At 42.0% G+C, this 26,598-nt stretch overlaps 2 protein-coding genes across 5 annotated transcripts in view; one reads left to right on the forward strand and one right to left on the reverse strand.

The window, feature by feature from the left end:
- LOC138746680 (uncharacterized) overlaps positions 1 to 26,598 on the forward strand; it is an 81,763-nt gene that overhangs the window by 42,572 nt on the left and 12,593 nt on the right. The window lies entirely within an intron of this gene.
- LOC138746504 (anion exchange protein 2-like) overlaps positions 1 to 26,598 on the reverse strand; it is a 67,413-nt gene that overhangs the window by 23,121 nt on the left and 17,694 nt on the right. For 2 of the 4 annotated variants that reach the window (XM_069904719.1, XM_069904721.1), the window contains 9 exons: positions 19,868 to 19,905; positions 18,162 to 18,181; positions 15,832 to 15,899; positions 14,268 to 14,445; positions 13,977 to 14,112; positions 9,731 to 9,803; positions 7,186 to 7,261; positions 5,223 to 5,407; positions 1,944 to 2,157 (listed from right to left, as the gene is read on the reverse strand). In XM_069904719.1, the coding sequence (XP_069760820.1) occupies positions 1,944 to 2,157; positions 5,223 to 5,407; positions 7,186 to 7,261; positions 9,731 to 9,803; positions 13,977 to 14,112; positions 14,268 to 14,445; positions 15,832 to 15,899; positions 18,162 to 18,181; positions 19,868 to 19,905 (988 nt within the window). Of the gene's footprint in view, positions 1 to 1,943; positions 2,158 to 5,222; positions 5,408 to 7,185; positions 7,262 to 9,730; positions 9,804 to 13,976; positions 14,113 to 14,267; positions 14,446 to 15,831; positions 15,900 to 18,161; positions 18,182 to 19,825; positions 19,906 to 26,598 lie in introns of all 4 variants that reach the window. The other 2 variants (XM_069904718.1, XM_069904720.1) reach the window with 1 other exon arrangement.

The raw sequence follows: 26,598 nt of genomic DNA on the forward strand, positions 1-26,598 counted from the left end.
CCACCTTGGTCTGTCCAATATCCCATCACTTCTTGTCCCCTACCCCATTTTAAATGCTTGCTCTCTCCCCCTTCTGACCTCATTCTCGTAAACGGGTCCTGTCCTGAATTTATTTATATCGTGGATGTTGCCTGACACTCTTGAGTTCCTCGAGCTTCTCTGTGTTCACTCAACATTCTGCCCATCTCAGGCTGAAGGCAATTCAGATAATGAATGACCTTTTCTACATTTGTATTGTCATTTACTTCCCACTGTTGGCATAGATCACTGATACCCAGTCTCCAATTCCACTGACTTTCATTCAAACTAATTCAACTGATTGGAGGAGCAGCCCTTAATTTTTCATCTGGGCCCTCTCCAACTGGATGGCATTAACCTCCCGTTTCTGCTAACCCATGCTCCATTCTCCCCCATCCCTCTCTCTTCTTTCCACCATCCATACCCCCCTCCTCCTGTTTGCCCTCCCTCCCCGATCCACCTGCCTGAGGGATCCTGATCCTCTCTCTGTGTAAAGGTTAGAACCTTGTGTTTTTGCTTCTTAGTAATTTTGTGCTATCTCTTTAAGGATAAGTATTGTTTGTAGTGTTACCATAATGACTTTGACGTCATGTGTCGTAATATCTGTGCAGACTCGGAGCCTGCTTTCTCATTCTTCGGAGAACCAAGCTCAAAATACTTTGAATTTGTCTTAATCATTTCTTATCATCTTAATTCGTCTTATCATCATATCTTTAAATATAACCAAATGCTTTGTTTAGTCATCGTTATGAAGATCTTGATGTGAAGTTAGGCAAAATGTCTGTTTATATCAATGAATTAAAGTTACTTAAATCTGTATCTACAGATTTAGGTTTGTTGAATTGATACGACTAATTCGGAATATCGTCCTTGCGTTTCTTTGAAGCTGACACATTCTGAAATTGGGAAATACTAGAAAATAGAAAGTGTCGTCTATACACTTGTCTTTCCCCACCCACCCTTTTGCCTGGCTAGATTTTGGTCGCACCTTGATGAAGGTGAGTTTGACCTGCTGAGTTTCCCCCAGCTTTGTGTTTTTACTTCAGTGATGGAGTCCGCAGACTTTCGAGTTTTACTCCTCTCAAATGTTTGTTCATGCAATTTTATATTTGTAACGACTGGTGCTTATAATTGATTCCATATCGCGCCAGCTCATCCTTATTAAACATCAGAAATGCCAAAATCTGCGATGGCAGTAAAAACACAATGAAATGCTGGAGGACGTCAGCTGGTCCCATCATGTCTATAGAAAATAAAGATATATTACTGACGTTTCTGGCCTAAACCCTTGTAAAAGGAATAAGCAAAGAAAAGGAAGGCATCAGAATGAAGACTAGTCTGGCAAGAGGAGGAGTTCAGGCCAACAAAATGTGTTAATTGGACGTGATAAGAGAAGAGGTGAGAATTGATTTTGTCTTTGTGAAAGGAGACCGAGGGAAAAGGGAAGAGAGAGAGAGAGAGAGAGAGAGAGCGTGCTCTCTAGGGAAAGGCGACGTGGGAACAAGAAGGGTGGGGTTTAATGGAAAACGTAGAAGTTGATATTAATGCCATCCAGTTGTAGGGTGCCCAGACAGAAGATGAACTGTTGTTCCTCCAATTTGCGGGTGGTCTCAGACTGACAGTGTATGAGACCATGGATAGACATGTCAGCAGGGGAATGGGACGGGGAAATTGAAATGGGAGATCTACGCTATGGTGGTGGACAGAGCGGAGGTGCTCAACAAGGCGATCTCCCGTTCTGCGCCCAGTCCCTCCAGTGTAGAGGAGACCACAACGGATGCAGCTGATGACCCCTGCAGATTCACTAGTGAAATGTTGCTTCACTAGGAATGTTGCTTCCCTCTTTCCTCCGCCTCCTTTCAGGGGCAAAATCAATTCTCACCTACAGTATCAAAAACATTCCCTGCTGTCAGTAACTGACTTACGTCCGGGCAAGCCTGCATCTATTTTTGCAAACTCCTCATTCTGCTGCTTCTTCCTTCTTAAAAGCATTTCGTGCTGGAAAGGTATCACTGATCTTAGCAGTTCCTCATCTTGAACCTCCGTTGGGGATAAGACGATGCTGTAGTCTAGAACCTCTCGAATACCATTCACCAGATCACAGGGAGTCTTTGCTTTATATGCCACTTGCCGGAAAATCTGGGGAGACAATTCCCTTATTTGAAATTTCCATCAAAAAAAAACCTTTCCCCACTAATCCTTCTTGCAGAAGAACTGAGAGAGAATCCATCGGCCAAGGAGTAGCAGACCTTTTTTAAAAATTTCAAATACGGGACAAGTCCAAAAATCTGGATGCCAGAAATCCAGACCACCCCAGAATCCAGACTTTTCGAAAACTCTCAAGCTTTTAAAATTTTTGTGTGCAGATGTACACCGGCATTTTTATTTTGCTTTAAAACTGCTTGTTTTGATAAATGAAGCATACTGCATTCGCTAATGAATCAACTATCAAAATTTAACTATTCATCTCTTTTTTTTATATTCCTCCTTAATTTAGAATTGCCCGAGAATCCAGAAAAAATCTGGTCCACTCCAATCCCTGTGCAGTCTGGATTTTTGGACTTCTACTGTATGTTCTTTTTTATCAGTAAGCACCTGGACCATTTAATAGAAGCTTTTCTACCTAGAGGGAATCAAGATTCTTACCATTTCCGTCTATAACATTGAGGGATGGATTGGGCGTTGAATTGATAAACTATACTTCTGGATTGCACGCACTATTTGTGTTTTCAGTATCCCATTAAATTGTGATAAGGTATTTCCGGGAGTCAGCAGACAATCACAGAAATGCTCTTCTATTGTTACCTATCAATGTTTGTAAGGAGTTTTCCTTGTATTCTGATATTGAGTTCCAAACCATCATCGCAGCACAGGTGAGGGTGGAGCTTGCGATGCAATCTGGAAGGAAAAGGCTCTTCATTTTTCTCTCCCGGCCACATGGCACCATGATTTATCCATCCATCTAGATCCATGTAAAACACTGCTCAAATTAGATTACTTGCCATGCCTTTCGACGAGCTCCACCGTCACAACATTGTGCAACTTCAGAACTACCTGAGCAAAACACTACTTGAGGATCAAATCTGGCAACCAATCTCACCATTGACCAACGAGCAGCAGTGGTGTCCAAGTTGTAGCATGCAGCAAAAATATTGGTGACTTACTCAGGGTCTTCAAAGCAGCTAGCACTAAGGCTGCCATTGCAAAATGGTCCAAATTTACTGGGTACATTGGCCAAACATCTTCTTGAATCCCTCCCATTGATTGTGAATGGGCCACCTTATCTGCATTTCTAAAACCAGACTCCTGAAATAAGCAAAGTGGTATCTTAAAGGAATCAATGGAAAAGACCGGCAGAGCAACATTCAGAAAACAAAGGATCTACAATGGTCATGCACAAGTGGGAGAATAATCCAAACCCCACCTGATCCATCTGCCCCATCCATTGTAGAGTCCATAGAAATTGCACAGGAGTCTATGGTTATCTCACAACCCACAGAACTGCACTGGAAAAATGTTTATCCATATTCCCTTGGGACTGCCTTGGAAGGAGAAGAATGATATGGAAGATACCTTCCTGGTGTTGATGATCTTCTAGCAATTGTGATTCCATTGAATTACTTTCATGAATGTAATAATTTAAGAGAGAGACCATGAGAACATAAAGAATAACGCTTACTTTCGACATTGATGTATTAAATGGATTCTCTTCAATACATTATTAGGATAGATCAAAGCTGAACATGGATTTTATAGTTCCACAAATGCAGAAAATGTCGTCAATTTATCACTCATTGGTATTCATTTCTAGAGGAATAGCATATAATTGCAGGGATGTAATGTTGAGGCACTATAAAGCACCAGTCAGACCTCACTTGGATGATGTTTCCAAAGCAATGCCCAGGAGTAATTGTGCGCATGCGTGGGTTAGTTAACCAGGCTGCATACGTGGGATGGATCTTGGATGCAGGAGGAGGAGGGTGAGAGAGTCAAGATCACCTGTGTGGCAGTGAGCCAATGTAAAGGTCAGGGGGGTTTGGGGAGGTGAAGAATGCAGTGTCGTGTCTGTAGAGAATAAAGAAAGTCAACTCCATTTTGTGCTGAAAGAAATAAGTGAGTGTATTCTTTAATGGGGAGTGAACTGGGTAAATCAGAGCTGCTACAAGACAGAGATTGACAGGTAGTTGATTAGTCAGGGCATCGAGGGTTACGGGGAGAAAGCCGGGTACTGGAGGTGAGTGGGAGGGTGGATCAGCTTGTGTTTAGAATGCCAGAGCAGAGTCGAGGGGCCTACTTCTGCTCCTAGATGTTGTGAACCTGGTGTGGTCTTGTGAACTTTGATTGTAATTGAATGAAATCAGATACAATTCTAATTCTTACAGCATTCCACATTTACCCTGGATTTGCAGCTAAGATTGGGTTGCTAAACCTACTTGGTACAGTGGTCATTAAAAAGGAAAGGAAACCAGCTTTTTTTAATAAAAAATTGAGTATGATTTTAGGTAAGGATCTGCAGGGGCACCTTTGGTGCATGAATAATTAATTTAATTATAGAATGTATTATCTTTAACTTCATTATCATTTATTATTAGCAACAGAAAGAGTTTTGGAAGCTCAGAATTTGCTTGACTCGACCGTCACAGAAAACACTTTAATTGCAGGCTCAGTAAACAATTAACTACATTAAATATATTTATAGCTACCTTAATCTTTGCAAGCTAACCCTGGAAAAGAAATATTAAATTGCATTGCCGTCTTCGTAAATAAACGTGTATTCTCCTAGTCAGTAAAGCTCCTGTTATCCAGAATTGAAGCAACCGGCAGCCTCAAGCAGCCAGCAAAAGATAGCACAGAAAATAAATAGATAAAAAATAAAGACGTTTACAATTGGTGCACTCGTCGTTAGTTCGCCCATCCACACAACATGCAATCTCAAGCAACTGGAAAGTTCACTTATCCAGCGTCTACCAACCCCCATAGGTGCCCAATACCAGTTATTACTGTAATTATCTCTGTAAAGACCTAATTTTCAATGCAACAATTTGTGATTCACATCATTATAGTTTTTAAGTGAAGCTTCAATACAATGCACTGTTGATTTAGACAAGAAATGTTTTACCATTTTCCAGGAATGTATGATAAAATAGTGAGAACTAAACATGTATGAATTTTCCAGGGTTCAGTACGTTCCAAGTTTTCCCTACCTTGTCTGACATTAGAGTTGAAATTGAACGGCCAACTTCATAGTGGTCCACATTGGAATAGCTGGGACACAGGAATACTGCAATAAATCGGGTTGGGATCATAACCTCCAGGAGTGACTCCAAGAACACAGCCTCCTGCAGCCGCACGAAGGCCATTGTTGGACTAGTCAGTGACTCCAAGCAGCCTGCCAAGGAGGAAGGTATTGAGTGAAATGCAAAAGTCTGCAGACTGTAGTGAAAAATACAGAGATGCTGGAGGAACTCAGCCGGTCTCACAGTGTCCATAGGAGGTAAAGATATATTCCCGACATTTCGGGCCTGAGCCCTTCCTCAAGGTATAAGCCAGGAAGAGAGACAAATGGTTGTATTCAAAGGCTGGGGGAAGAATGGGAGGGGGGAGGAGTACAGAAGAAACAGACACAAGGTGTTAATTGGGTATGATGGGGGATAGGAGAGAGGAAAGGCTTTGTGAAAGGAGATGGAGGGAAACAGGAAGTGACTGCTAGAGCCAAAGGACAGAAGACAAGGACAAAGTTGCGGGCGGTAGTGGGGGGGGGGGGAGGGGGGGAGGGGCGGAGGAGTGAGGTGGTGGTGGGTGTGGAGGAAACAGGAGGTCGATGTTAATAGCATCCAGTTGGAGGGTGCCCAAATAGAATGTGAGGTGTTGTTCCTCCAATTGTGGATGGCCTCATTCTGGTAGTGCATGAGACCATGGACGGACATGTCAGCAAGAGAATGGGGTGGTGTTGATTGGCATCCATTTCCATTCATATCTAAACTAAATCTTGGAAATGTTAGATTTGAGAATGAGGCTTCAGAATTATCCAGTTCATTCATTTATACTATTAGGGCAACATAAATGAATGGTACACTTTTTATAATTTAAAAAAAGATCTGCAAATTTTTGTGGATTAGAGCAGTGGTTCTCAACCTTTTTCTTTCCACTCACATCCCACTTTAAGTGATCCCTATCCCGTCAGTGCTCTGTGATTAGTAAGGGATTGCTTAAGGTGGGATGTGAGTGGGAAGGGATGGTTGAGAATCACTGCTCTAGACTCAATTGCTACTGAAATATTTTGCTGGACACAAATTGTCATTGGCCCATTTCCTTTGGAGATATGAAACCGTGCACATAACGAGTCAATTAGGGACGATTAAAACAGTGGTTTTCAAACCTTTTTCTTTCCACTCACATACCACCTTAAGCAATCTCTTACTGATCACAGAGCCCCTATGGCATAGGGATTACTTAAAGTGGTACGTGAGTAGAAAGATAAAGGTTGAGAACCACTGGATTAGAGAAAGTGAGTGACTGGAGTCAATGATCGGAAGTGAGATACTGAAACATAAAAATGGAATCTCCTTCAGATGGTTTGGTTAATAAAAATGCTCAAATACGTGTTGGCGACTGGAAGATTGAAGGAACGAGCAGTTCGGAGTTAAGAGACAAGTTCAAAGGGAAATAAAAGACCTTCAAAGTTCACAAGAAGTATTACGTTTCCATTGTTACTGGAATCAGAGACATGCACATATTTGGCAACATAGCACCATTGCAGTAAACTTATGTTTATATTAACAGTGTCCCACAGGCAGTAATGAGATAAATCAAGTTAATTTATTTTGGTGTTGGCTAAAATGATGAACATTTTCAAAGGTAACTGCTTTTCTTTGAACGATACCAGCGTAACCGTTCATCCTAAGCGACAAATTACTGACAATGTACCCACTGGCGAACCAAAGCAGCATGAAGGAAATCTGCATATTGTTAGATTATCACTAACATTTCTACGTCTTCATTTAAGGCCTTTTGCATCTCTTGGTGTGTGTTGATGAAACAATTAAAACCAACCCAGTGATGTCTTCCCACCACAACCCCAACTGACTTCATAAGAACAGATGGGATGTCCTTATTCAGTCTTTTTTTGTTTCCCCTTTAGTTGGATGTCACAACAAAGATACATACCAACAAGAACCAGGGTGGCTTCGGTGTTCTCTGGAATTTTGTCCATTATTTCCGGGCGATGCTTCCTGTGACGTTCCTTTGCCACAGCAAAAACAAAACATTGCAAATTACTTAAATGCAAACCATCTTTCTTGCAAACCTCTTTTTAAAAAAATCAAGAGAAGAATTGCTATTAATCTTTGCATAGCTGTGTACGTTGAAAGTGAGAATGTCTCATGATGTAGTTTATCTCAAATGGCTGACCATTGATCCTGCACAAAGGTGGACAATTGTGCTGAAGTTATGGAGGCTGGGTGTATGATCGCAGGTGATCCCGGAGTTATGGGTGAGTATTGCATTCCCAGAAAGTGGTCCATATCGCAAACGTCTAATACGAAACCATATCATCTGTGCTTGGGTCGTAAAATGCAAGTAGAAAAGAATTGTGTTTTTCATTTTTTTTCACACAAATTCTGAGAGTGAGTTTTTATTCTGTATCTCAATTCTTTTGCTAGTAATTTGTAAGTTCTGCAAAGGGAAATTCCTGTCACCCGAATTGTTGCAAAATGGAGGTCGCTTGTGTATTAATTCTGTAACCCTTATGTGTATGTATGTATCTCCAAGTGTTTGTCAAAAGTATAACATTCTTCAGAGACAGCACAGAATCAGAGAGTTTTCACAATATACAATTCTGCGCCAATTTTTCTCAACGCAGGATGGCAATGGAATAGAAGGCAAATAAAGATAAAAATTCTGAATATTAGGAACCTGAATGTTTTGAAAATGAGCCACAGTCCCTCCATCTGGTAGTGGATTGAAACAAGAGTGATGTTAAGGCTGCATTCACTATTGAAATAGAGCTTCACATTTGCAAAATACCATGGATTCTAGAAATGTGAAATTCAAGCAGAAATTTCTGCCAGTATTCCGCAGAATATGTCAGGAACAATTGGTGCTGATGTTCCATATCAGTGAACCTTGATCAGAACCGGGATTATCTGGATACAGGGGGATATGGGGTTTCAGGAAGTGCAGAAGGAAAGAAGGTGTGGAGAGGAAGAACACACAGAAGGAAGCCTTTGTTAAAGTAGAATAGAGTAGATAGAGTCAATTACAATGAAAAGGGATTTAAAAGGAACAAAGCAAAAAGGGCTTAATAGTGCAATAAGAAAGAGACCATAAGGTGTCCAGAAAATTCCTACGATGAGACATTGGTGGAGTGATTATGGTCTGGAGCTATTGAACTCCATGGCACTCCCGAGGTGGTGAAGTGTTCCATTAAAGATCCGAATGCTGCCGAGCATTTCGAAAGTTTTCTGACTTTGTTTCAGAATACCAACAGCTGAAGAGATTTGGATTTTTCTTAGTCAACGATTACTGGACAGAACGATCTGACAATTTTTTTTACAGGTAAACCCCGCTTTACGAAAATTCTCTTCTACGAAGAAATTATATTGGGTTATCGCTATTACAAAAATTGCCTCCAATAATAGTCTTCGCTTTACGAATTTTTGGTTTTTGAGCGGTTTCTCAGGAACACTCTACCTTCGTAAAGCGGGGTATGCCTGTGTTGTGTTCTGTGTATGCTTCTCATGTCAAGAGTCATAATCACGGAAAATGCTCGTGAGAAAATACTGGGTCAGTGTTCAAAGATGTTATAAGAAAGGCTGCACATAGATATTCTGAAACATCCAAACCCATCCCATCATGGCTTATTTTACAGTGAATAATTGTAAGATTTATTTGTATGATTAATTCACAGGCAGAAAGCAATTTTGGATAATATTACTTATTCTGTAATAAAGGAATTTTGAATAAGATTGACTAGTATTTGTTTTGATTCTTTCAAGATGCCCCTCATAAGTTGCCTAAACATGGGATAAATAGCAAAACAATTTCCTTGAGAGCATGTTTTAAATCCACATTCAAGTTATGAGATGGATTTATGGAATAAACACCAGAGGACATCTGCATAAGGTGAGGGGAGGAAAGTTTAGGGGAGATGCCAGGTTTAAGTTTTTTTTACACACAGAGAGTCATGGGTGCCTGCAATGCGTTGCCAGGAGTGGTGGGTGGAGGCTGGTACCACAGGGACATGTAAAAAGACTCTTAGACAGACACATGGATGAAAGAAATAAAAGGGTTATGGGTATGAGGTAGGGAGGGTTTCGATTGCGGAGATGGTTTATATAGGCTGACACAACATTGTGGGCCAAAGGGACTGTGTTGTGCTGTGATGTTTTATGTGCTATGGAAATGATGCAGAATTTTGACTTAAGTTAGACAAAGGTACCCATCAGCATGTGGCCACTTTCCTTTGTTAAATCACCTTACGCAGTCACCCATTTAAGTCAATGGCCAATACTTGGTGTGAGCTAACCTGTTCCAGCCTCATATGGGAAGGTTGAGACTACCCAGTCTTATTTTGCGTAAAAATGACTTTGACACCCAAATAACCCCGCTGTTACATTAATAGAATAATATTTAATTTTCTTCTTGTTGGTAAGATGCTCGTCATTGTGGGGAGGAGTACATTTCCAATACGGCTGCAAAGATGTTGACTTGCCTCTTTGATTTCCAATTCAATATCGTGAGTATACAGCTTGTGTTTCGGACTAACATCTTCATCAAGTTGGTGCCTGTAACGATGAAACATACAGGTTATTTAGATTTATGTGTGCCATTGAAGAGAACAGCGCTGAATAATTGATTGCCAAATGTGATGTTGTAAAGAAATTCATTTTCTGTTAATTAGGATCATTAAATCAGAACTAAGTCATGGAATTCATTGCCTGTGCTAGCTCTTGTCGAAAAGTTTGAACTTGGCCTTTGACCTTGGGGGCAGCACGGGTGAGCGCTACACTATTACAGCGCCAGTGATCCGAGGTTCAAATCCTGCGCTGTCTGTACAGAGTTTGAGCGTTCTCCCTGTGTCTATGTGGGTTTCCTCCAGATGCTCTGGTTTCCTCCCACCCTTCAAAACACATGAGGATTGTAGGCTAATTGGGATATTTGGCCGGCACGAGTTCATGGGCTGGAAGGACCTATTACCATGCTGTATGTCCAAATTTTAAAAATTAAAACATTGGTCATTTTGGATACTGCACCATGTCACACTGTCCTGATGATACCCATCTCATCTCCCTGTGTACTACTGCAGCTTGTTTTCCTGGTCAGTCTCCCATCAAAGTCCTCATCCGACTGCTCAGATTCTTGAGGTCAGCTGGGAACAGGCATTTCTCGAGCAGTACAAAAGTAAGCTGTTCCTTAACCCAGTTTCCCTGCTCCTTTCCACCTTGTACTTTTGTTCTTTTTGTGTATTGATTGTCTTTTGAGTCTCCCCATCGAAACCATTTCCAAGCAGCTTTTCAGACAGTTTGCTTCAGAGCACCACCACCATGAAAAATTGTTTCCATGAGTCGTAGAGTCAGACCTCACAAAAGATAGGAGGAGGTTTCTTGGCCCATTGCATACATAGGCAATTCCCCCTTCCTCATTCTGTGCTTTTCGCATTCAGGTGCCATCTAAAAGTGGTGAGGCCTTCTGCCTCTATAAACCCTTGAAGCAATATGTTTCAATTCACCATCATGAGGCGGCATGGATACTCAAACGGTTATTGCAGTGCTGTTACCGTTCCAGCATTTGGGACCGGGGTTCGAACCCGCACTGTCTGTAAGGAGTTTTCCCTGTGTCTGCGTGGGTTTTCCCTGGGGTCTCCAGTTTCCTCCCACCGTTCGAACCTTACCGGGGGTGTAGATTAATGGGGGGTAAATTGGGCGACAAGAACTCATGGGCCTGTTACCATCACTTGTGAGAAATATTGTTTTCCTATCTCTTATCCTCTGCAGACTAATTTAAATATGTGCCATGTTTACTGAACTTTTTGCGAAAAGAGAAAAAATCTCTCTCACTTCCTCTCAGTTACATCTCCTTTCAGTTTCCATTGTTCCAAAAGAACAATCCTGCCTCAGACACTTTTCCTTCAATATCATAATTCTCTAGTTTGTATAAAATAATTTTATCTGGCTATATTTAGAATCAAACAATTAGAAATAAAGAGTTAATGAAGAAATAAGAATTTAAAATGTTATGTTAATGGTTGTGGTGAGCGTGCAGTGTGAGACTCATGCAAAAGTGGAGAGGGATGGGTGGGGTATCAGATGGTGGGGTTGGTGAATATGTAATGAAGCTTACTTTAATAAGCTTTCTGTCTAGAGTAGCCTGAGTAAAAGGTTATCCAGGGAGAGCCCAATTATGACCACTGAGAATAGCTGAACTAGATAATTTATGACCAATGCACAGGGAATCGTGTCATTGCCACATACCTGACTCAAAAACTATATCTGATAGATGCCTGTGTGATTTCTGCAGTACATCCCTGATGGAATTTCTGAACTGAGATTGGACAATATGGAATTTATCAGTGCAGTTCACTTTATATAGTCCTGAAACTAAACAGAGCTGTTTGATTGGATTTCAAGGTAAACAGGTCCAAGAGCGTTTACTGTGGAGCTGCAGAATAGTGGGTTAATGATGTACCTGTGGCGGCTCGCCTGCCAGGAAATTGAACCAGCTCAGGAAGTCTCAGGCAGCATGATAACATCACCTCTGGCAATGCATGGCGTGGGCGTGGCTGGGAGCCCGGGGTTTTAAAAAGTGTGCAGGTCCAACAGTAAACTGTTATTTTCCATTTGAACTCAACTCGACTATGACTTCATTTCACACCGCGATTCAACGACCACAGACCCCCATTTGAGTGAAAAAAATCTCAACCAACCAAATGGAAGAGATGACCAAGGGAAAAAGTCACTAACAGATTATTTGCATGGAGCGTTATTTTCCTTTTTCAAAGGTGTTCATCAAAGATTAGCATTTGAATTACTTAGTTGTTTGATTAACTTCAAGAGATCCTTAACAGTGAGAGAGTAAATAACCGATAATGTACAAAAACAAAGGCGAGAAATCAGACTGCTCAAACTACAGGGGAATCACGTTGCTCTCCATTGCAGGCAAAATCTTCGCTAGGATTCTACTAAATAGAATAATACCTAGTGTCGCCGAGAATATTCTCCCAGAATCACAGTGCGGCTTTCGCGCAAACAGAGGAACTACTGACATGGTCTTTGCCCTCAGACAGCTCCAAGAAAAATGCAGAGAACAAAACAAAGGACTCTACATCACCTTTGTTGACCTCACCAAAGCCTTCGACACCGTGAGCAGGAAAGGGCTTTGGCAAATACTAGAGCGCATCGGATGTCCCCCAAAGTTCCTCAACATGATTATCCAACTGCACGAAAACCAACAAGGTCGGGTCAGATACAGCAATGAGCTCTCTGAACCCTTCTCCATTAACAATGGCGTGAAGCAAGGCTGTGTTCTGGCACCAACCCTCTTTTCAATCTTCTTCAGCATGATGCTGAACCAAGCCATGAAAGACCCCAACAATGAAGACGCTGTTTACATCCGGTACTGCACGGATGGCAGTCTCTTCAATCTGAGGCGCCTGCAAGCTCACACCAAGACACAAGAGAAACTTGTCCGTGAACTACTCTTTGCAGACGATGCCGCTTTAGTTGCCCATTCAGAGCCAGCTCTTCAGCGCTTGACGTCCTGCTTTGCGGAAACTGCCAAAATGTTTGGCCTGGAAGTCAGCCTGAAGAAAACTGAGGTCCTCCATCAGCCAGCTCCCCACCATGATTACCAGCCCCCCCACATCTCCATCGGGCACACAAAACTCAAAACGGTCAACCAGTTTACCTATCTCGGCTGCACCATTTCATCAGATGCAAGGATCGACAATGAGATAGACAACAGACTCGCCAAGGCAAATAGCGCCTTTGGAAGACTACACAAAAGAGTCTGGAAAAACAACCAACTGAAAAACCTCACAAAGATAAGCGTATACAGAGCCGTTGTCATACCCACACTCCTGTTCGGCTCCGAATCATGGGTCCTCTACCGGCACCACCTACGGCTCCTAGAACGCTTCCACCAGCGTTGTCTCCGCTCCATCCTCAACATCCATTGGAGCGCTTACATCCCTAACGTCGAAGTACTCGAGATGGCAGAGGTCGACAGCATCGAGTCCACGCTGCTGAAGATCCAGCTGCGCTGGATGGGTCACGTCTCCAGAATGGAGGACCATCGCCTTCCCAAGATCGTGTTATATGGCGAGCTCTCCACTGGCCACCGTGACAGAGGTGCACCAAAGAAAAGGTACAAGGACTGCCTAAAGAAATCTCTTGGTGCCTGCCACATTGACCACCGCCAGTGGGCTGATATCGCCTCAAACCGTGCATCTTGGCGCCTCACAGTTTGGCGGGCAGCAACCTCCTTTGAAGAAGACCGCAGAGCCCACCTCACTGACAAAAGGCAAAGGAGGAAAAATCCAACACCCAACCCCAACCAACCAATTTTCCCCTGCAACCGCTGCAATCGTGTCTGCCTGTCCCGCATTGGACTTGTCAGCCACAAACGAGTCTGCAGCTGACGTGGACTTTTTACCCCCTCCATAAATCTTCGTCCGCGAAGCCAAGCCAAAGACCCTGAATAACAAAGTACTTTGCAATAATTTTGTGCAATTGTCTGAAATACAGTCAATGAGGACTTTGCAAAGTGATGAAAGTCTAACTCACATACAGGAGTTCTATCATTTAAACACGTTTATTATTTCGTCACAAATGTTGCCCAACAGAAAGGAGACCTTTAAAAAAATTATTTTTATCTAATTTTGTGAAATAGATTCTTCAGCAATTTCCTATAACAATAAATTGATGTAAATCGGAAGGAACTATTCTGAAGAGACAATTTACCTGTGCTTTGAGAGCAAGGTATTCAATATGGATGTTCTCATTTGTGCTCTGATTTGATCTTTGGCTATCATTTCTTCCACAATTTGAACACAAATCCCAGGCATTGTGACTTCCTTCAGGTCAAACAAGATGGCACCTGATGGAAGAAAATATATCTGGTTTTATGTGGCGTTTGAAAAGTCTGGTAACTTTTTCAGAAATACATCACTTTTACAGTTTAAGGTCAGGCTCTATTTCAGGAAAGTATTTGCAGCCCAGCTTCAGAAGATTGAAAACAGATATTACACAGACCTTTGTTGATGGCTCTTTGCACTTCCAGGAGACTCCTGAAGCTGAGACAAGGGACGTGTGGTTTACTCCAACGGTTTGTCTCTTCCTCCAGATTTTCCTCGTACATTAGCCACCGTCCTCTTTCCTTCCAGAAATATTGAAAGCCATCCCTCATTAGTTCATCCAGTTCCACAAATACCTGAGGTGACACCCAGAAGAAAGAGGCGAAGTGATGCACAATGGAAAAAGTTACGGTTTATCTATGAGCATTTGATACATTTTGTGTTTGTTGACCAGTAGGTCTACTGTTATGGCTTAGCCCATCAGTGATGGTATTTTCTTTCAGGCCAAGTCATAATTTCTAAATATTTTAATTTGTGCAATAAATTGTGTGCTAAAAGAATGATGATCTTAGTCACATTGTGTCTCAAATGTTGGGCAGTGAATTGAAAAGAAGAGATAATAATGCATCTGATTGTGAGCGGTCAGCGTAGCGGTTAGCACAAGGCTATTCAGCGCCAGAAAATCCAATGCCACCTGTAAGAAGTTTGTACATTCTCCCATGTTTCCTGCGTTCTGGAAGACCTGTCTTGGATCCCACCCGCTACCTTGTGGTTAAAGGCTCTTTTGGCAAAGGCTAAGAGACGGGAAACTCTTGAATTCAAACCACCTGCTGCCTTGCAGGTTTTGCCTCTTCAGGCAAAGGCGAGGAGAAGGCGACTCTGACTTCAAATCCCCGGGCTCGGCTCGCCCAGCCGTCAGTACCTGGAAAGGGCCTCAGCTATGGGGCAAATAGCACATGTCAGTCTGGCAGCTGAGACAGAGCGCGGGAAACAGTTTCCATAGCGGCCTGCAGCAGCAAACCCGGTGGGCGAAGGATCCGTAAGGACAACAACCAGTGAGCACAGTCTTGGAACAGATCACTGCAGGGCAATCCCGCGTCACTCTAGCTGTTGTGCCTCACACTCCACCGGACCCCAGTGGCATGGGACCCAGAGGGAGACACTTGTCCTGGGCAAGCACTTGCCTGCGTCCTTGCCCTGGCACATGGTGCCTAAAGCTGAAAAGCTACAAGGCACCGTGTTCATCTTCGCTTGCGAAGGGATGGGCCATGGGATGGAATGGAACTTTGTTATTTAAATATCATTCTTCCAATGAGAAAAGCAGACAAAAAAAAATCATCAGTGAGAATATTATCAATAGTGAAACATTTTGACAAGAACCTCTTTCCTTTGAAGATCACACTGTGACAAGATGTTCTTTGTTGATGGCTCTTTGTACTTCCAGGAGACTCCTGAAGCTGAGACAAGGGACGTGTGCTTTATTCCAAAGGTTTGTCCCTTGCTCCAGATTTTCCTCGTACATTTGGTAGTTGAGATAATATGGATAATTTTTGCAAATCATTACAGTGGATAAGGATGCCTTATTGAAAGGGAATTGGTTAACATTTGCTAACTACTGGAATGTAATTGGCAGGAACTATATGATAATGGACACACTTTTTCTATCCCTAGAGTAGTTATAACATCAAAAGTTAGAGCAGTTATTTATGTGACTTTATTTTCTTAAAACTGCAAAACTTTACCTTTATAAAAGTGTCTTCATCGCCTTTGTTAAATATGCCAGTCCCTTGTGGATGACTCTGTTTGGGACCTATTCACAAAAAAAGAATGAATATTCGAAGAACAATTTTTAAAATGTTTATTATTGCCTTTGTCAGTATATTTCTGTTCTTTGGATGGACTCAAACATCCAATACTGATGTTTTCACCCAATCTTGAGCCAGGAACCACTTACTTAACTTCTCATCCTTCATTGATTGATCAATGTGGATACTGTAGGCATCGTCAAGCCTCACACACATAAAGTGGGAAGATCAACAAACAAAACCAAAAGTGTCCCAGATTCATTGAATTACAACAGAACTCAAAAGCAGCACAAGACTTAGGACTGAGTTGGCTGCACCATTCGAATCATGGCTTTTCTTATCAGACCCATTATTTTGCCTTCTTCCCATAACCTTTGACACCCTTAATAATCAAGAAACTATCAATCTCTGTTTTAAATAAACCCCATGACGACCCCCACAGCTTTCTATGGCTACAAATTCCACAGATTCACCATCTTCTGGGTGGAGAAACTACCCTCATCTTTGTTCTATAGCAGTAGTTTTCAAACTGCCTCCCTAAACTCACATTCTACCTTAAGTAATCCTTATGCCATAAGTACTCTGTGATTTGTAAGGGATTGCTTAATGTATGTGGTATGTGAGTGGGAAGGGAAGGTTGAGAACCAAATTATCACTGAAACATTTTGCTTGAGAAAAATTGTCATTGGCCCATTTCCTTTGGAGTTATGAAACCGTGCACATAACAAGTCAATGAGGTACGATTGAAATAGTGGTTTTCAAAATTTTTATTTCCACTCACATACGACCTTAAGCAATCCCTTATGAATCACAGGGCACTTATGGCATAGGGATTGCTTAAGGTGGAATATGAGTTTAGTGGGGCAATTTGAAAACCACAGTTATAAAGGGACACTTTTTTATTCTGAGGCTGTGCTCTCTAGTCCAAGACTCTCCCGCTACAAGAAACATATTCTCCACATCCACTTATTCCAGCCCCTTCAATATTTGGTATGCTTTGATGGGATCCTCCCTCATCCATAGCTAGTTTCTCGTACACAAGCCTCGGATTTGGCATGTGAGGCTATAGTCTGAATTTTCTTGATTACAGGTACAGGAGAGCTTTTTATATACAGTTTTACCTTGAAAGTTTCTCTAATTGAATTAGATCCAGCCTTTTCCGGACACAAGCATGAGACAAAATTTGCATAATACACAAATATTCTTGTACTAATGAATTGCTCATGGTTTCATTGTGGGTAATCTGATTTTTGTGTTTGAACTATATAGTCCAAGTAGACATCAATGGGTCTGTTTTCTGGTAACATTATTTGGCTGTTACCAAGTTTTGTATGTACCTGTATATCTATATCAATCTAATAATATATATAAATATATATCACACATGGGTGTGTGTGTGTATGTGCTTTCAATTCCCAAGATGACATTCATTTCATTTCATTTTGACCTATTTCACGGTGACAGGCCATTTCAGCCCACAAGTCCATGGCACCCAATCACACCCAATTGACCTACAACCCCCCCCTCCCCCCGGTATGTTTTGAACAGTGGGAGGAAACCAGAGCCCCCAGGGAAAACCCACGCAGAGACGGGGAGAACGTGCAAAATCCGTGGGATTCGAACTCCTGGACCTGATCGCTGGCGCTGCAAAGGTGTTGTGCCAATTGCTACCCCAGCCATGCTGCCCCTATTCTAATAATCCCTTCTGAAAATCTGCCTCGCCATGAGTTGTCTGGGGAAAGAATAGTGAGGGCCGTAACTAGTGAACAGGGATGTGGTTTGTGCTAATGTGTCAACGGAACTGCAGACAGGCCTGAAGAGTAGAGAAAATTGTACATAGTAGTGAGGGCACTCAAGTTTCAGGAACTTTGTTAATGATGTTATAGCATGCACCCATGGTTGTAACTGAAACTTGGACCAATTGTTACTCAATTGAATTTATGGATGATTAAGCATCCTATTCTGTAAGGAACCTTTATCTTGCTAGTAATTGGGTCTTTGCAACTCTCATTCTGTAATCAAAACTTCATTTTACAATTAATCAAGTTTTGAGAGTAGAAATCTACTGAAATCCTGCTCAGCTCTAACTGGTCTCCTGATGCACATAGGTTTTAGAGTCTGTTGTTTTGAATATCACCTCCACCTGGCCTACCTGCTACTATTCATGGTTATGGAGAGTTAAATTTTGATGCTTTCATTGCAAGAACATTTGAAATGATGACTTACTGAAAATATTAAGATGTGAATATTTGAAATGAGGCACTTACCCTGATGGAGAACCACTTTGCTGTGAAAATTAAAAACAACAAACAAATTAGAATCAAGCTTTGGGTCTAATGCCAATTATGTACAGTCCTAAACAGTTGCGGACTGAACAACTTTTTTTTTGTTGAGAATATTATTTGAGCCACTTTCTCTTTCAAGCTTTGGAAGATAATTTTTAAATACAAAATTTATACTAAATAGATAAATATGCTAGAAGTTATCTTTTTTGTTATTCATTGATAGAATTATATTCCTGACTATATTATCAACTACAGTTCGACATTTAACACCATCATCCCCCCAAAAATGATCAGCACATTCCAAGATCTGGGACTCAACATCCCTCTGTGTAATTGGATCATGGGGTTCCTCATTTCCAGACCAGGACTGGTAGGAACATCTCCACAAAATCCAACCGTACTGGAGCACCACAGGTCTGTGTTCTTAGCCCACTGCTCTACTCACTTTACACCCACAACTGTGTGGCTCGATACAACAACACCATCGACAAATTTGCAAACGATATCACGGTGATTGGTTGTATAAATAAAGGTGATGACTCAACACTTAGGAGGGAGATTGAGAACTTGACTGAATGTTGCACCAACTACAACCTTGCAAACAATGTCACCAAAGCCAAGAAGCTGATTGTTGACTTCAAGAAGGGAAAACCGGATGTATGCGATTCAGTGATCTTTGGGGGATCAGAGGTGGAGAGGGTGAGCAAATTTAAGTTCTTTGGAGTCATTAACTCAGAGGATCTTTCATGGACCAAACACACTAATGTCATCATGAACAAAACATGTCAGAGCCTCAACTTCCTCAGAAGTTTAGGAAGATTTGGTATGACACCAGAAACCTGGCAAATTTCTATGGATGTGTGGCAGAAAGTCTGCTAATGGGCTATATCACGGTCTGGTATGGGGACACCAATACTCCTGAGTGCAAACGTTATAGACACAGCCCAGAACATCACAGGCAAAGACCTCCCCACTATCAAGAACATCTACGGGGAATGTTGTCGTCAGAGAGTAGCAGCAATCATCAAGGATCCACACCACTCAACACATGCTTAGTTCTCACTTCTACCATCAGGAAAGAGATATGGGTGCAGCTGCTCCCCCTCCACTATCAGACTCCTCAACAACAAACTCAATCAGGGACTCATTTAAGGACTCTTACTTGTGCACTTTATTGATTTTTTTATTCCCTTTATATTGCACAGTCAGTTTGTTTACAATCATTATCTGGTTACGATTCTATATTTGTTTACTTGTGTACAGTTTTTTTTGTACTACCAATAAGTTGTGATTCTACCTCGCTTGCAGGAAAAAGAATCTCAGGGTTGTATATGATGTCATGTATGTAGTCTGACAATAAATCTGAAATCTGAAAGTCAAGCCATGTTTACATGGAACAGGCCATACCATATGCACAAATGATATGTATGGCAGAAAGGACCACCTGGTCCACCATTCTTGTACCTCCCATATATGGATTGGGGAATCGTGACCAGAAAATTCTCCTCCCTCCTCCCATTCTCACACATAGGAAGCAAAAACAAGAAGAACTCATGGCCAATGAGAAAAATTAGCAAGCCGCATGCTGACAGCTGTCAATTGCATTCATTTGCAAACATGGAAAGAAACTTTGAGGTATTGCCTACTCATGGTCATCGGGTGCCTTTTTTGCTCTCTTGGGTATGTACCTCGAATGAGGCTTTGGACTTCCTTCATCTTGGGATGGCTGAAAGGAGAAAGAAAATAGAGAAACAGGAGTAATTAGTTATTGTGACAGAATTAATTTACAGGTTTACAAATATCACAACCCAATGGCAAAGTGGTCAACAATTTAACGCAAGGGTAGGCAATCTTTTTTTTAAATCTCACATTCCACCTTAAGTAATCCCTATGCCATCACTGCTCTGTGATTAGTAAGGGATTGCTTAAGGTGGGATGTGAGTGGAAAGAGAAGGTTGAGAATCACTGTTCTAGACCCAATTGTTACTGAAATATTTTGCTTGAGAAAAATTGTCATTGGCCCATTCCCTTTGGAGTTATGAAACCGTGCACATAACGAGTCAATGAGGGACGATTAAAACAGTGGTTTTCAAACTTTCTTCCCACTCACAGACCACCTTAAGCAATCCTTTACTAATCAAAGAGCACCTATGGCATAAGGAATACTTTTAAGTATGTGATTTTTTTTTAATGTTGCCCACCGCTGATCTAAGGCATCCCATGGTTTTACAACCTGTTAATATTTCTTTCTGAATGAAACATCAAAAAGGATGGATTCTTCCCATTACCGCAATATATTCCCCTCCCTCTGCCCCCAAATAAAACAATGCACTCAGATGAAACTTCCCATAATAGGTCCTATGATGCATTAAAAAAGAAACAAATAAATTACTGATAACACTATAACCAGGAGTTCAGTCAGGTCATTAAATTTCCATCTGCCCGTTATCAGATGCGTGTATTTATCGGCTATTTTGTCTGCTGCTGTGCTGTTTTTGGGTCAGTTGCTGAATTACAATTTTTTTTCAAATGGTCTTCGATGAATTATCTCATATAGATTTGCGCACGGTGATCAGAAGGCAAAATGAAACACGTTTTTCTTCAAGATGGGGCCGGAAAAGCGGTGGAGGTGGGGGGGGGGGGGCATTCATTCACAGGATGTTGAATTGATTGTCTGTCTCTAATCACTCTCTAATGGAGAACACAGTTAAAATTCACTGCATACAAAACATTAAATTCAGAGATTGTGCACATGGGTCTCACCGACATGTCTTCAACATGTGAGAATGTTGTGACATGTGCGATAACATTGGACAATGAAATTTTGCTTCCTGAACACTTTTGGGTGTATTTTATGGATTTTGGGCTGATCATGAAGACCTCCTTAAAAAATTTTCTTACATCTGCTGTTCTTCAGATATAATCTATTTTTGTGAATTCCTGTCATATTTTAAGTCTACTTCAAGCTACAAAACCACGAAGTGCAACATGATATTGAAAATTCATTTTCTGGATTCGCACTCGGACTCCTTCCCTGCTGACCTTGGTGCAGTCAGTGACGAGCATGGGGAAAGGTTTCACCAGGACATTGTGACCATGGAAAAGCGGTATCAGGGCAAGTGGAGTCCATCAATACTGGCCGACTCTTGTCGGACACTGACATGAGAGGCATCAGATGCTTAGTACAAATGTAAATCAGCGGCTCAACATTTTTAGGTCAGTTGAACTAACGCAATGTGTCAGAATCATTATGCGATTAAACATACTAAGTTCAATAAAAGTTAATTCAATGTTTCTCCACTGTCCTACGGGATACAGCAAATCTGAAATTATCTTTGTGTTCAGCTTGAAATTGTCTATCATAATCCCCACTATTTCTTCAGGAAAAAAACTTTTAAAAAAGAATTGCTGTCCAGTGTAATTGATGAATACTGTTTAAGTTTTTTTTTTGTTTTAAATTTAGACATACAGCATGGTAACAGCCCCTTTTGGCCACAAGCCCGCCCCAACCAATTGCACGCAACTGACCTACAACCCCTGGTGGGAGGAAACCGGAGTCCCTGGGGAAAACCTATGTAGTCATGGCGAGAACATACAAACTACAAACAGCGTAGGACTAGAACCACTGTCACGATCGCTAACGCTGTTACAGCATTGCGCAAACTGCGCCACTGTATTGGAGGATTTAAACCATGCTTTTGCTTTAGATTTAAACCATGCCTTTGCTTCTGCAAGGCTGAGAATCAGTAACCTGCTTTGAGACTCAGCAGACATAAGCTAAATTTGACCATGGGGCCCAGAGATACAGTTATCTGACAAAAAAGACATCTGTGTACCAAGAACATTTAATCTTCCTGCTTATTAGTATATTGGTCACAGATTGTCAGACAGCGACCTAACCTTGAAGCAAAATAAACCATTTGTATTCAAAGTGATAAGCTAGAAAGTTATGTTATTCAATAGAAGCCTAGGCATGCTAGCTTGCTCACTTATCTTTCTTGCTGTGCTGGGAATAGGTGCTTGGGTAAGCAATTTTTGGGTAATATAAGCCATGGTCCCGCTGCTGAAGTTTGAGACTCTCCAAGAGGTGGCAACATCTCTCAGCAAGAAGAACTTCTAGAGTCCAGCCAACGTCCCAGACGGGGGAGGTGGAGAAGCTGCTACTGGTGCCCCGACAACCTACTACAAGTGCAGTCGTTGCCTCGCCTCGGCAGTTGGGACCAGTCCAGGTGTTGATAAGTATAGTTGGGAAGTGCTTGCATATTGTAATTTGACATCAGCTTTAGAATTTGTAATAAAGATTTGTATAAACTGAAGTGCTCTCGGCGTGTGCGTCTATTTTCTTTCGGTAGCTCAAACACTGACCAATCTAAAACGAACAAAGTGAGAGGTACAAGTTTACCCAGGACAGCCAGCCTGTGTATTATTAGTCTGACAATCTGCACTAACCATACCTCTGTTCGCCCCTGAGCTCATAGCTTCAGAAGGACGTCGAGGGCTTTTAACAATTTTGAAGCAATCATCCATGTCGGAAAGTTGCCGATCTTCAGGCCTGCGTTTCCTGCTGCATCTCCACCTCTGCATTCAGATATCGCTTTACTTTTCCCTTGAGGAAAGGTGGAAAGTCCGGTCCAGGAATTCCCTCTGTTTTCATTAAGTTCCCTTGATCTACTGGATATTCTCATCAAACCATTCCTCTTTAACAAGTAGAACCAGTCCTGATTCTACTATTAAAGAAGCCAAGAATCTCTTTCCATGTACGCATTATGGCGGATTTCATAACAGCCTATGAGGTGTGGATACCTTGTAGATCTTGTCAGTTGTAAATTGAAAGGTTTTTTATGAGGCACTGATGAGGAGAGTCAATTCTGTGGGATCCATGGGACCTTCAGCACTGATCTAGATTCATTGTGGTGGTGATGAAATAACAGGTAGCCAGGACACCATGATGTGGACATCTTTGCAGTTCCTTGCTCAGACTATCCTACCAGTTACAGTACCATCAACCAGAAACTGAATTGGAGTAGCTATAGACACCAAGAGCAGATCAGAGGCTAGGAATTCTGCAGTGAGTAACACCCCTCGTGCTCCCCAATGCCTGCCCACCACCTACAAGACTCAAGTCAGGAGAGTGATGGAATGCCCTTGATTTTCTAGGATGAACGCACCTTCATCAGCATCATGCAGACCATAGGATCTGCTTGGTAGGCGTCCGACCCACAACCAGGTGTGATAGATTTCAGGACAACCCATTAACTGTGGACATTTTAATGCTCCTGTCAGCAAAGAATTGAGAGGACATTTGTGCAGTGTTGCCTGAAATGAGGAAGGTTCATGGCTCGGGTCCCTTGAGAGCTTCTGTGATGGCCATTCGGTGCTCATGTTGATACTCACATTTGGGGGGGCTATTGGAGATAATAGAATGAATTCGACAGTGATCAGTCCATCAGTAATCAGCGTTTTTCAGAGTATTTATTATGTGGGCGCTCACCACTGCCTGTCAGCAAAGTCAGTACAGTCTTTGATTGATTGAGGGGAAAGAAATTGGAAGAATAAGGTCTTAGATGGCTCAAAGCATAGTCCATGGGGCAGCAGTGATCTTTGCTTTCCGAGACCACCATTATTGAACTGCAACGGTGAATAGTTATTTATCTATCATCTAGTATTTATGGTCTCTGTATCTGTCATGATGCATTCTGGTCATTTAATTTATACTATTGCTGGTGTACTTGGATGGCTGCAGCAAGTAATACATCTGTACATTGTACTTATGTATATGACAATAAACTCTCATAGCCTCTGAATCTGGACTACCGACTGCAGACACCTTAAGCCACTGGAAAAATACAATTTGTCACTGTAAAATTCTCCAAACTTAATGGAAGAGCAGGTTTTCTCTCCCACGTCAATATGGCCAGCGTCGATGCCTTAGTAAGACTTGGCCAACTTTGTTGGGTAGTACATTGCCTTTGCATGCTCTACACTGACAGTCTACCCTGGAACCTAATAACCTGATTACGCCTGAGATTGTCTGATCTTGGAAGCTAAGCAGGCTCAGGCCTGGTGAATACTTGGAGGAGGGGGGGGACCGCCTGGGACCACCAGGTGCTGTAGGTTTCTGTGAGGGGCGTTGGACAAAGTGGCAACTGTCTACCTGCCCCATGGTTGACAAAAGTTAAACAGTTTCATATATGTTACATTCTAAATGTTGTATGACGTGACAATAATGGTGCCTTTATGTTTAAGTGATGATAAGGTGGGCAGAGGCAAAGATTTGTTGATGTATTCTAAACCTGCTTGAAGAAATGTGGCATCCCCAGTAGCTCATGAGATTTTCTAGTTCATGATCACTCAAAATTGGAGAAGGAGCATTCAGGTGGTATTGGGAACCTCAGGTCCATGCATTGGAGTATACAGGAGTCTTGGGGAAGTGGAGGAAGTGGTGCCCCACCCCATAAACAAGACAACTACCTGCCCCATTCGCCCAGCAACAGAAGAACCTGCAGTTTCCACAATGTCTCACTAGCCAACTCAGAACCTACAAAATTGGAGCAGAAATTAGTCACTTTTGATCTTGTGACACTATCTAAGGAGAAAAGGAGAGGGTGTATGTATTAATTGATTAAAAATGTATCATTGCTAGCTGGGTGATTTGGGGAGATTGTTTGAAGGATATTGTATTAATTTGCATTCACTCGCAATGGATCCAGCTCTTTCCTTGTGCAATGAATGAGCCTAAAATTTTGCAGAAATTCAATGTCACTCGTGTGGTGGTATGTCATGCATGATGTCATTACACCATTAGGTCACCAGGTGGCTCACCCGGTGACCTTGTATATAAGCCCGGGGATCCCTTTCCCCTCATTCTGGCCTAGGCTTGTACAGAGGCAAGACCAAGGCCTCAAAGCCTAGTCTATTAAAACTAGTGTTTTACCTGCACTCTGCCTCGTGTGGTTTGAGACTAGTATCCCACAACCCGCCTTGACTCTTTGAGGCCAGACAATGAAAACCTTTGCTGTCAACATTGCATGGATGAGTCTCGGTAGGTCTACTCAAAGGTTACTTAAGAAAAGTACACCAATCCATAGCAGCGTGACCAGGAGAGAAAAAAGAAAACAAGATCTAATTCACTTTATTGTGTAAAATAGTCATGGATCACAATATTGTAAAGAGGTACGGTTAACAGATAGAGATGGTTCATGTTAGGAATGCAACATAAACGATTGACAACTTTCAAGTTATAAGTAGTTTGGACTGGATAGGTGGTGAGAGTGACATGGATTACAATTTCCTGAGATATTAGTAGCAAGGATTTCTGGCGCGATAATGAAAATTCAGAAGTGAGTGTAATATATTCACAAAAAACATAATGCCAAAACAAGGCCACCTGTCAATTGGGGGAGCAACACCTAATTTTCCAACTGGGTGCTCTCCAACTAGATGGCATTAGCATTGATTTCTCCGGGTTCTGCAAGCCCACTCCCCGTTCTCCTCCTCTCTTCCCTCTCCCTCTTTCTCCTTTCTTCTAGCTCTCCGCCCACTTCCCTCTCCATTCACAGAGCCATCCCCTCTGCCCCTGTTTGCTGGTGTGGCCTCCCACACTTATGGACAATAGACAATAGATAGTAGTTGCTGGAGTAGACCAATTGGCCCATCGAACCAGCACTGCCATTTTTCAGATCATGGCTGGCATTCTCTGTCAGTATTCCATTCCCTGCCTTATCCCCATAACCCTTAACTCCCCTGCCACAAGAGCCTTATCTAACTCCCTCTTGTCTGTGGGACTGTGCTCCCCTCTGCCCTGCCCCTCCCCTGTCCACAATTTGTTTGGGTGCCTGCTGACATTTTACTCATACCTTGATGAAGGGCTCAAGCCCTTTGCTATATAAAGGACCTCGTTGACCTGGTGAGTTTATCCAGCCTAATATTTTTCTTCAATCATGGTGGCTTTTTGAGTTTTAATCTTCTGCTCTCTTTTTTATTTTAGTGTGATATATTAATCTGCATTTTAATAGAGCCATTGCATTTCCATTTTGTGTTTGGTTTTTGCATGGTGACAACAAATGTGAGTTGATTCCAACTCCAGTATTTTAAGACATATGATGGATTTAGCATTTGGGAGCTCAGCAGGAGGAGTTTGCAGAATGGTACTCAGAGAATTAAAGGCGTTTTAATATTAATGGCACATCACTGGATGCGTGCAAGTGGCTGTTGTGTCCAGAGCAAAATAATCATCGCAAGTGTGCAGGAAGAAGTCTGTCAATGAAGAAAGAAATGCATTAGGTAAAGGGTGGCAAATGTTAAAGTGGACCTCCTTTGGTTGCTTGAAAACAAACACAAGTACAGTTGGACAAACAGATGTTTTAATCACTTTGTGAAGCATGAGACCTCCTTTACAGCAAGAAGCACTGCCACGAGC

Source organism: Narcine bancroftii, chromosome 12 (genome assembly GCF_036971445.1).
Source record: "Narcine bancroftii isolate sNarBan1 chromosome 12, sNarBan1.hap1, whole genome shotgun sequence".
Lineage (NCBI taxonomy): Eukaryota > Metazoa > Chordata > Chondrichthyes > Torpediniformes > Narcinidae > Narcine > Narcine bancroftii.